The following is a 12,319-nucleotide window of genomic DNA, read 5'->3' on the forward strand; positions in this document are numbered from 1 at the left end:
CTGGCGGGCCCTGCGGACCCCGCTTCCAGGCGCGGACTCTCGCCGGCCCACCGCACCCCCTTACCCCCACACACCTCCATCCCCGCATCCCCGGGGAGCGCGTCACAGGCTCAGAGTCATGCAGTGTACTTAGGGGAATATTAATACAGATTGATTTTCTTTTCGGGTTTCGGCGGGAGTCCGCCCCAGATGAGATAACCTATTTGAGATGAATTTCCAGCTCTGCTTCCCAGCACTTGCTGGGTGCCTTTCAAGTAGAATCACTGATTTCGGGTTGTTTCCTCGTGAACTTTGATGTGGATTGATTGCTCTGTTGACCTCATCTCCGAACTTTCCCCCTAAATCATACTTTGACCGCCAGTTTCCCAAGAGACAATTCCCAGCCACCTCTGCATTCTGGGTAACCGGACTTGGTAAAGGAAGTTTTACTTTGATTTTGAAAATGCTCAGAAACCTTAAGCTTCTAGGGACCCCCTCCTCCCCTTTTACTAACATGCTGCAGGATAGATGCACATCCTTACTGGTCCCGGGAAGGAATAAGTAAGTTCCCCGTGACATTAGTTCTGCAAGAGATTTTTAAGGAATTCTGTTCCTCTAGCACAAAATTAGAAGCAGCCTTCAGGGAATCAGCGTTCATTAAAAATGTATCTTGTATTTGCTTCTGCTACTCCCTCGCCCCCCCTCTAGTCCAGTAACTTCTGGAATATTGATCTTAGTTTGAATGATTGCACATGTTCACTGGAATGTGAATTTTAAGTCGGGTTTTACACCCATAGCAAGGATTTGTTTAGGGAACATAAAGCGACAGGGTCATTTAAATAGCTGCAGTGTCTTGTGCAGAAATAATGTCAAAGGTAGAGTGATATCACAAATCCGTTTCCTTTTGCTCAGGAGTGCGATTATGTTCATAATTGTTACGAACTCGACTGTTAGTGTAGTAGGGAATGCTTATGTGGGCTAAGTCACTGCTCCCTCAAAATGCTTGTCAGTAGGAACCAGTAACTTAGAGAGCATTTTAGGTTCTTGGGTGGAAGAACACTAAATACAGATAATTTGGGAGGTAGACTATCTCCACCTTAGTAATAAGCCTCCAGTGAAACTGAAACGTGGTTCCCTTCCATCTGTAGGTGTGGATTTCAGTCACTGCCTGCATGATGGGTGCTCTTTGTTTTCTGAGTGATGTGGATTTTTAGAAGAGAGCTGTGGATGGCTTTTTTACACTTTTTTACAGGTTGGGTTTGGCTTACAGAAAACCTGAACTGCTTCTTTAAAAAATGGGTAATTTAGTTTTAGCTTTGAAATGAATCTGTCCGGATGAAGTAGATATAATTTTAAGTCCTGTTTTAGAAATTTAAAAAATTTGTTTGTATTCCACATATTAGTGGAAAGCTTTTATCCTTAGGGATTTCTTGGTAGTTCAGAGGATTTTACATCCCATGGGAACAGATTGAGAATTCTAAATAGATAGATAGATACATAGATAGATAAGATAGATAGATAGATAGTTTTAATTTCCTATCTACTCCAGAACCTTCAGCTTATTTTCTTAGGTAGTTTAAATATCTTTCAGAAGACTCATGTGGGAGTTTCAAGTATAAATTCACAAAATCCTGTTTACATTAATCATATGGTAGATGTAAAAAATATTTTTACTGATTTCAGAGAGGGAGAGAGAGATAGAAACCCCAAAGATGAGAGAGAATCATTGATCGGCTGCCTCCTGCACACCCCCTGCTGGGGATTGAGCCGGAAATGGGGCCTGTGCCCTTGGCAGGAATGGAACCCAGGTCCCTTCAGTCTGCAGGCTGACTCTGTATCCACTGAGCCAAACTGGCTGGGGTTGGTAGATGTTTTTATGCTGATGGTCACTTCTGTCAGTTCAGTCCTAATTCATGTGATTAATGCTCTGTGGGGAATAGAGTTGGGAGCACAGATTTGTTTGAAAGCTAAAAATGCAGAAGTCATTCCCTAAAGATGTACATCAGATTCGAAGGTATCCTGAATTGGGTAGTTTGGTATTTTTTTTTAATATATTTTATTGATTTTTTACAAAGAGGAAGGGAGAGAGATAGAGAGTTAGAAACATCGATGAGAGAGAAACATCGATCAGCTGCCTCCTGCACATCTCCTACTGGGGATGTGCCCACAACCCAGGTACATGCCCTTGACCGGAATCGAACCTGGGACCTTTCAGTCCACAGGTTGACGCTCTATCCACTGAGCCAAACCGGTTTCGGCTAGTTTGGTATTTTTAGGGATTTATCTGTCTTTATTGTGTTTGCACTTCTGTGGGAAATTTTGTGAACATCTTTGTCCAGACATACAATCACAAAAGATTTGAAATCACAAAAGATTCTTAGTTTAAGAATCTTTTCAGAAGAGTTTTGGAAACTAGCTTATAGCACTTAAATAGAAACCCATTTAGCATCATACTTATTAAAAAATCCCTTAAAATCACCTGAAGGAAGTGTTCAATTAAAAAAAAGGTCAGTTTTAAGACATATGTTTTGTACTATGCTGTTAAATTGATCTTGTTTTAGGCAAGTAATTGTATTTGTGATCCTGGTTCTTGTCTTGAACTTTATTATTACTAAAATGCATTGGGGAGATGACAGAGCTAATAACAGGTGAGTGACTAATGCCCATAGATGATGAGAAGTTAGTATCTTCTAATTGTATATTTATGTTTTTAACATTTATATGTGTTAGGGATTATTAGCAGAGGAAAATGCCTTTTGCTGAGTCCTGTACTTTTTTTTAGCTTAGGGCTATTTTTCTTTTTTCCCTTCTGACATTCAATAAATATTGATTGATCACTTACGTATGTTCCAGGCACTCTTTAGACCCTAGGGCATAGCAGAAAAAAGCTTTGCTTTTATGGAGTTTACATGTAATTATTTTCCTTCTATTCCTATTTTAGTTAGAATTTTTATTAGGTTGGTGAGTTTTATAACATCCTAGAAATTAAAAAAAACACATTTTTATGAAGCTAAAAACCTTAATAGGGAAATAAACCAGCATATTAAAATCTAGAAATATATGACTCCATTGGTTACTGGTAATAATGAGTAACACTGTCACATATATAAAGATGCTATTTGTAACCCACCGAAGGGCGGATTAAGTTCTGTTTCCCAGGTAACTAGTGGCAGCAACTAAGATATCTCCCCCATAAACTTGGTGCATTTGCCTTCTTATTTTGACACCTATCTTAGCATCACAAAGTGGTACATTGCCCCAGTTTGATTTTTTAGTACATTTTGACTTTGAAGTTCTGTGTTTAGTGACCCTACATGTTAAAGCCACAATTCTCTAGAGTCTGGACAACAGCATTTTTGCCATGCATTTTAAGTGGACGCCATCTCTCTCCCCTTCTCACATTTATAAGTGTTGCACTCATCACACTGTGAAAAACTGGCCTGACCTGGCCTTACCCTTATACAGTCTTTAGATTGGTGGCCAGATAAAATGACCTGCATGAGGTCATGAAAGGAGGTCAGATTGATCACTTTTATAGTGGCCTTGAACAGGGCTCTGCTCTTGCCTGTATAGTGCCTTCAGGTGAATTGGAACAAGATACCTCTTGGGGCAAAAGAATCCTTCCTCCTGAACAGACACAGCCTCTGGGTGCAGTCTAGTGTAGAGCCCCTGCCAGGGTGCTTGGCAGCAGGAGCATGGGCTGGCTAGGAGCCCTTGTCCTGTGCAGAAACGGCGCTCCTGTATGTGGTGGTCCTGCCCATGAAGTTGAATAATCCCCAGTGTTTCTCTACTCTGAGACCATTTTTTGCATTTCCAGATGGAAGCAGGACTTTGAAATGTATGTGTTTGGGCACAAACGGGAACAAACTGAAGCACAAGAGTCCATCTCTAGTGTCCCACTGAACACTGTGACGAGGGAGGGGCATGCACAGATGATTAAAAACACTTCACCCCGATGGGCACAGTCTGGTGGGAGACCCAATCTGTACGTAAAAGTGCGAGGAATGCCACATTGGCAGCATTATAAAGCTCTGTGCTATGTAGAGATTAGACAGTAGGCAATTATATCTGCCTAAGGGATGAGTTGACATAGGAAGAAGGTTGTTTAGGATAAAGAGTTTTGATGAATAGTTGTGGGTGGGGCGAAGATAATTTCAAGTCAAAATAACTTGAAAGAGGCATAGAAAACAATTGAATATTGAAGGTATTTATCACAGTAATAGATCGTGTTAGTGATAATAATATAAAAGTGTTTTCAGTTCTGTAAGTCTGATTCTAGTTACTTATTAGTAGATATTGAGTTTACTGTAAATCGGTGTACATGCAATGTTTGCTTTTTTATTAACTTTATTCAGTTATTATTTGATGATGGGGCAGGTTTGTTGCATGTTTTTATTAAAGCAAGAGGTCCTAACTGTTGTAATTCTATTTTAGATTATAGCATTTGATGAGCTGAAGACCGATTACAAGAATCCTATAGACCAGTGTAATACTCTGAATCCTGTAAGTTATAATATCGGAGTTTTCTTTAGATTTTAAAACCATTTTTGCTGTTAACTTGTTATAATTTGAAAATGGCCAATATTCTCAGTAGCATGGTATATTTGTACTTTTTGAAACAGACTTTAAAAAAATATTCTTTTTTTCTGTCCTGCTTGACTGTTCTGACTATTATTAATCTGCTGGTGATCTTGTCAGCTGTCATACTAACATTCTTCCAATCTGCTTTTTACATTGTCGGCCAAAGACAGTTGAAAAGGTCAAAAAGATTAAAAGAGTCAAAATTGCATTAAAGGTGTGTACTGCTTTTTAGTTTAATGTTTTCCTGCTACATTCATTTCATGGGGAGGGTTAGGGCATTTGTATTTGTAAAATGTTCTGTTCAGTGTGCTCATTCATATGCTTGTTGAGGTTTATGCTTTCATGATATATCATATTTTATGCAAATGCTTGCTGGCCCTGTCAAGTAGGGATAGCTGTTAAATGCTTATGCATTTTTTAAAAAATATTATTGCTATAGGCACTTCTATGTTGAATTATTTGGTGCAATGTTTGACAGTTGGTTAACATAAAATGACTTAAATAGATGGTAAGATTATTTACCTGTGGTTACTGTGAGGAAGTCTTTAGTACCCTATCTAGTTTAATCTTTAGTTATGTCTGCTCTGGAATTAATTCTGTTTCAGCTGATGTTTATTCAGAGCATTTTAGGTAGATAGCTCTGTTTTTGGCTCTGGAATCTTGCAGTAATGCTGACCTCTGGACTCATGCTGCCAGAATTTTGTGGATAATTTGTATACAATTATCTACATAGTTATTTCTAATACATATCCACTCTAAATTTCTAAAACAGACCTGTCTTATAGTAGGTTCTGATGGGTTTAATTATAATGTAACTCCATTGTGCTTGGGGGTTCTATGTTTTTACTTCATTTACTTACCTCATTTAGAAAGATTCCCCTTCAGCCTGTAGGTTTGATTTTACCTAGCAGGTCAGAAACTGGAAGGTGGTTTGTAAGAAAGCAGTGGGTACTTTAAGATATAGTATACTATAATTCAGCTTTAAAAATTACTTCATGAAGATGAGAGCTTGTGTAGACTTCAGTTGTATAAAACTGTAGTTCATTAGCTTGCTGGAGGGATTTTATTTGGAAAAAGATCTATAATAGCGATTTTCAACCTGTGTAGCAAGAGTTTTTAAAACATGCGATACATGACTATTTAGTCAGGGGCACTGACCTCTTCTCCCTTAGATTGCCAAATAAAAAATGACAACAGCTAAAACAGTAGCCATCGGTGTGAATGAATCAAAATGATAGCTATTTTTTTTTCAGATAGGCAAAATATATCGTTTTTAGTGTGCCACAGAATTTTAGTAATTAGTTTATGTGTGCCACAAGTTGAAAAAGGTTGAAGTTGCTAGTCTGTAAAGTTAGTTTGCTACTTTATTATTGTTTCTTAGATACATATGAATGATGGAATAGATTTCTAGTTTGGCTTTAAAGAACTGTTACAGTATGCCGAGTATATACATTTAAAAGTATTAACTTACTAATTGTTTCTCTGTTCTTATGAAACAAAATATAAGATGACTGCCTTCTCATTGGAAAGTAATAATGTTCATTGGAAAACATCTTAACACACTATTACAAGAAATTTAGAAACTGAAGTTTCTCCTTTTGACAGTTGTTTACTATTAGTGTTCTGTCTTTGTCTTTTCACTACTTCAAAAAAGCAAATCATGATGAGAATAATAATAGCTGAAATCAGATGAGTGCTTTCCTGGGTCCCAGGCTCTGAGCTGAGCATCTTATCTTGGGTTTTGTCACCCAGTTCTCATGACAGTTTATTTTCATGAATAGGAGAGTAAACTGAGGCTTAGCGAGATTAAAGCGCCTAGCTCAAGGTTACACAGCTAAGTTATAACCAGAATTTGAGCCCGACAACCTGATTGTTAAGCTCAAGCTCTTGTATTTTCCTACTTTACTATAAATTTAAGAGGGACTAATTTCATTTTAACATGTGATTTCTGGCTTTTCTTAATGGAAAGAAATTCTCATTTAGAGAAGATGGGTTTGAGATATCCTAATGCTGCCATATGTTGGGAGGAAGTTTTTATACAAGCACAGGTTGTATTTCGGATAGGGTGCCGATAATTGGCTTAATAGCAGTGCATCTGACAGTTTTCCCTATTAAAATTTTGTTTTGACAATTCTGCCAAAGTATGAGGGAAGACAAATATCATTATTTTTAAAAATGTGAGCCTTAACTAGAGAATGTATTGATTTGTATGTTAAAGTGCTATCATTTCCGCCATAGTGCATGAGGTATTTTTTTCTGGAAGTTTTTGTGTAAATGTTGTTTCCTAAGTGGAATAACTTTTGTGCCACTTATGGGAAAGTTTTGTCATTAAAGAACAATCAGAGAGGACTGGTTTTTATGATAGGTGCATAATAAAAGTTTCTGGACTTTTTTTTTTTTAGGAGGAGTGTGGCATTTGTTTCATATTAGAACTGGTAGAATTGCAAATTATTTTCACTGTCACTAAAGTATATTGTTTAAGATCAGTAGGGATCATACTTTCAAAATCATTCTCTCCCCATACCTCAGCCTGTAAAGTGTAGGGCAAAAACTTGGGTGAGAATTCATATTGTTAGATATTAATGGGCATTTAGAGGGCCAATTTTAATTTTCTTTATTTAAAAGAAAAATCCCATAATTTAAACTAGGATTGTAAACAGCAGCTGTAGTGGAACTCCTAGTAAAATGTCTTTTTTTCTTGGTTTGTCCTGGTTGTAGTTAGAGTTTTAAAGATTTCCTATGGACATTTTCTTTAGAGATTGTAGATGTTTAACTTTGATGTTAAATAAATGCTAGTTTAAGGTTCATGCTATTTACAAGTTTATATACTTAAGTTTGTAGAAAATACCTGGTGGGTGGTGTGGAAAATTAGTTTTATTGGGATTTCATTTAAAATAGTAATTCATTAAAAACTTCTCTATAACTTTAAATTGGAAAAGGTAATTTGGAAGTATTAGAAAATCAGCTTGAATGTAGAGTATAACTATTATTTCTACAGCTATGGTTTCCCCTTAGGAAAGATCTGATAATGTTGAGGATTCATATAATTTTAATTTGGTATGATGCAAACATTTGAGAAACTGCTTTGCAGCTATAACTTGTAGGAAGTTCTTTGGCTGCAACTTGCAGTGACAGGTGTTGTTATTTTTTAAAAAACACGTCTTTATTGATTTCAGAGAGGCAGGGAAAGGGAGAGAGAGAAACATCATTGATGACAGAGAATCACTGATTGGCTGCCTCCTGCATGCCCCACACTGGGGATCCAGCCTGTAACCCCAGCATGTTCCCTGACTGGGAATCGAACCGTGACCTCCTGGTTCATAGGTCGACGCTCAACCACTGAGCTAGCCGGCCGGACCGTGTTGGTATTTTTATTTATAAAGTCATTAGGCTGAAATCTTTAGGATGAGAAAGATAATTTAAAACAAAGCATTAACTCCTGGTCATTTTATAAAAAGCATTTTGCTTGAATTGATTTTCCTCACTTAATACTACCTACTACCAAAAGATTTAGTTTGTTCTTGAGTTCTGAGCTTCTACTGGTCTGCCCTGTCTGTAGCCTTTCATTGGAAAGCAGGCTTAAAGAAACAGGAAGGCCGGGTAAGAATGGAAGCACAGGAACTGGGGTAAATTCCAATTTCTTGGGTCAGAGCCCAGTCTTTTCCCTCCTACATTGCAGAAAGCACATCGTTTGTATTTGTGCATATTAGTATTCTTTCCTCCCTGACTGTGCTGAGATTATTGGCTGTTGGCTTTCCATTGAAAAATTACTTGGTGGTAATGTGATGTGGTTTGTTAAATACAGTATATGTAGCATTCTGGGTTTCTGTTAAAGGCTTAAAAACACTAATGTTTAAACTTCTAAAGGGGAGTTTTGTTTTTGTGGATTTTTTTTATATCATGTTGCATGTGATCAGATATCTCATTTTTGTAATTTTATCATTATTGAATGGTGGAAAGAAAAAGTATTCCAGTTGATTAGCAAATAACTAAACAATCTGGGTGGTAACTTTGTATAATATAACCTATTGCTTTAAGAATTTGAGTTTTAAACTTTAGGTTTTATCTTATTCTTTTAGTGCAAGCTATATCCTCTTATCCGTTTGCTTATAATCCTGCTTTGGTTAAAAATTAAATGTGGGAATGAAATTCAGTAGTTTCATCTTTGAGTCTAAGAAAACAGTAATTTTTCATTATGGAAACTTGGTTGCCACCTGCTTTCCAAGTTAACAGTTGATTGAATGCCCAGGCATTTTGATGACTGGCTTGTGTTTTTCTTCCAGCTTGTACTTCCAGAGTACCTCATCCATGCTTTCTTCTGTGTCATGTTTCTTTGTGCAGCAGAATGGCTTACGCTGGGCCTCAATATGCCCCTCTTGGCATATCATATTTGGAGGTAATTTAGATATACTTCTAATACTTGTCCTAATTAAATCATATTCTAGTCTTACTTGCTAGTTACCTAAATAAAAACTGGAAATTAGTTGGCCTTTATTTTAAAAATCAAGTGGATGAGCAAATAACTGATTTACCACACCTCTTAGACTCTGGAGAGTTTGCTTTATTACTCTTTAAAGGTGTTTTTTAATGAGGCATAACTTACATACAATACTGTGCAAAATCTGAAGCATACAGCTCAATGAATTTATACATATGTATACACCCGCGAAACCACCACCAGATCGAGACATACACCAGTTCCAGCCCCAGCCCAGCCTGTTACCCCTGTACTTCCCAAAGAGAACTACTGACTTCTAAAACCTTAATTTTGCCCTTTGAACTTCATATAAATCCAAGTGTACAGTGTGTATCTAACTTCTTTCTCTATGTTTTATGACTTTAATGTGGTTATTTATAAAAGATACTCATATTTCATAACTTTTAAAAGTTCTACCTGATCTATGTAGAATTAAAAGTTTTTTGTCTTAGATGTAAAAATGACATTGCCCTTGATTTTAGGAAATACATACTGAAGAAGTGTTTAAGAGTAAAATGGTATCACATCTATAGCTGACTCTGAAATGGTTAAAAAAAAGTATGCATATTTAGAGATAAAATGAGAGAGAGAAGGATAAAGCAAATACAGTAAGTTGTAAACATTTGGAATGTCTGGGTGAAGTGTTCTTGTACCTTTTCTGTAAGTAAAATTATGTTAAAATAAAACGTTAAATCTTATATCCTTTTTATAGTTATTCCTGTTTTTCTTGGATTTGTGATAAAGTGTAGAGGAGACCAGATGTGACTTCTTTAGCTGTCCTGTTCTGCTCATTTAGGGGCTGTAGTTTTAAAATTAAGATGATGAAAGGAAAGAACTCCATCTCTAAAAGTATCCTTTCCTATGTGACCAAACATGAGGGAAAAACCCTCCTTCCCCTCCTGAAGGGTTGCTCCCTTTCTGCGTGGCTGATAGACTGTGTTTATTACAGGTATATGAGTAGACCAGTGATGAGTGGACCAGGACTCTATGACCCTACAACCATCATGAATGCTGATATTCTAGCATATTGTCAGAAAGAAGGATGGTGCAAATTAGCTTTTTATCTTCTAGCCTTTTTTTACTACTTATACGGGTGAGTTTAAAAAACAAAATGTGATATTTCAATTTGCTGTCTAAAAAGTTTGCAGGCATTATGATCTTAACACCTTAGAATCCACTTGAAGGATAGCTCAGTGTCTTGAATGTTGGTAACTAGTAATGACAGTGCACACCCGCCAGTTCACATGGAATTTGAATATACTGGTACTTGTCAAGGCAGCCAACTGGTGTGCTGTCAGAAGCAGATAGTTTGGCCAGGCATGCTACTTCCTAAGTTTTCAGGTTCATTTCGTTATTGAAGGACCATCCTCATTCTTCATGGTAAGGTGGTAAGGTGGTGGCGTTGGGAGGATATGGCTTGGTGAGTTTGCAAAAAAAAAAAGAAAAATCAGTCTCGAGATTGTGTTTAATTTTTTTTCTATCATGCTTCATAAATTGTATATGCTGTGACCTTTATCTTATAGTTTACTTGATCTGAATTTGATGAATGAAAGAAACAGTTCTATGTTATAGGATGGTGTAATTATCAATTTTTCTCCCTTTCTACCATGATAGACTGATTCATTCCTTTATACTAGGGGTTCTCAATCTTGGCACTGTTGACATTTTAGGCTGGGTAAATCTTGGTTGTGTGCATTGTAGGACACTTAGCAGCATCTGTGTCCACTAGCCAGTAGCATCCCCTCCCCCAGTTGTCTCCTATGGTGCAAAATTGGCCCTGCCTGAGAAGCACTGCTCTGAGTGTACTGTAGGGGAAATAAAATGGCTACTTATTAAAACTAGGAAAGGACATTGTCAGGTGTGGAAGTATAACTTCTCTGTAAGTGGTATAAATAAACTTTTCTCATCTTTTACTGATTTATATTCAGCTAGAGAGGGCTTTCCATCTGATTTTCAAAATCTGGGGGGAAATTAGCTGTATGAGATGTAATTGTTAAAACTAGCTTCCATTTCCTCTCCTCTTTGTTACTTGAAAACTTGCTAAGTATTATATTGCAAGTTTATATTCATAGTTCTCTTTATAGCATATAAATTTCATTGTAGAAAAGGACGCATGAAAGGCTTGACTGGAATATGCCTTTAGAGGTTATGATTGTGAAAATACCTCTTTTACGGTTATCAACAGATGTCACTTGCATGTGAAACAAAGAAAGTGAATCAGTTTTGAAAAGTGAAGTTCTGTGTGTCATCCCAATTTCTTGTTTTTATTTTTAAGTTTCTCTAACAAATGTCTGGGACAGTGCTAGCGGATAGTAGACAATTAAAACTTTATTGAAAGAAATGAATGATTGGATCAATCACTGGAGATGTATAGTGTGGGAAAATGTTCACCAGGAGGTGGTGGTACTAGGACATTCATTTCCGTTTTAAATTGAGTTTGCACACCTCCTTGGTTTGCATTTTCATTTAGAGATACATGGTTCTGAAGCATGCTATGCCTACATAGCATGTAGAATTGTCTGGCAGTCTTTAAGCCTAAATCAAATGGATATTGCTTTTCATTTTGCTTGTTTGTCCTTTTTTCTTTCCTTTTTTTTTTTTCCTTAAATCCCTGTTGCTGTTGCCTAGAGCCTTTCTCTAATGGGAAAGTTCCTTAACTGACGATTCCTATCTGTAAAATGGGGTTAATAGTAGTACTCACCTCTTAGGAGTGCTTGGAGCATTCAAAGAGGTCATGTATGAAGATCTAACAGGGCCTGGCAGGAAGTGACCCCTTGGAGACTCCACTTCTATTAATAGACTCAACTCCCAAGTGTGGTATTTTAGATTTCTCTAAGCTCAGATCCCCCATTAAGCTTTAGCTGTGCTGTTCTACTTGCTAAAATGGGAAAGGAACAGGGAACAACTATAGTACATGCACCAAGCTAAGTCCTACCGTAGGCAAAAGTCCATAATTGCCAGTTAAAATCATGTTTGAACTTAGTGTCTTTTATGTTCTGTGATGGTGTAATACCACAGATTTGCTTGCTATATAGAATAGACTCAACTTTTTGGCGCGCTTAGTCTTTATAATGAGGAATGTTTGAATTAACAGCCTTTTCCTTCTTTTCAGCATGATCTATGTCTTGGTGAGCTCTTAGAACAACACACAGAAGAAGTGGTCCAGTTAAATGCATGCAAAAAGCCACCCAACGAAGGGATTCTATCCAGCAAGACCCTGTTTCCAGGAGTAGCCTATGGAATCTGACCAGTTACATTAAAAATGACTCCTTATTTTTTAAA

The 12,319-nt window shown here is 37.0% G+C and overlaps 1 protein-coding gene across 2 annotated transcripts; it reads left to right on the plus strand.

Moving 5' to 3' along the window:
• The first annotated feature begins 3,784 nt into the window (after positions 1 to 3,784).
• CNIH1 (cornichon family AMPA receptor auxiliary protein 1) lies at positions 3,785 to 12,319 on the plus strand. 2 transcript variants are annotated; one of them, XM_015566510.1, is made up of 6 exons: positions 3,785 to 3,964; positions 4,414 to 4,482; positions 4,727 to 4,774; positions 8,844 to 8,956; positions 9,987 to 10,130; positions 12,150 to 12,319. In XM_015566510.1, the coding sequence occupies exons 1-6, from the start codon at positions 3,935 to 3,937 to the stop codon at positions 12,175 to 12,177; spliced, it is 432 nt and encodes a 143-aa protein (XP_015421996.1). In that variant the 5' UTR covers positions 3,785 to 3,934; the 3' UTR covers positions 12,178 to 12,319. The 2 variants fall into 2 exon arrangements, with proteins under 2 accessions (XP_015421996.1, XP_015421997.1); XM_015566511.1 differs by lacking the exon at positions 4,727 to 4,774 and having other exon boundaries at positions 3,793 to 3,964.

This window comes from Myotis davidii, unplaced genomic scaffold (genome assembly GCF_000327345.1).
Source record: "Myotis davidii unplaced genomic scaffold, ASM32734v1 scaffold281, whole genome shotgun sequence".
NCBI classification, from domain to species: domain Eukaryota; kingdom Metazoa; phylum Chordata; class Mammalia; order Chiroptera; family Vespertilionidae; genus Myotis; species Myotis davidii.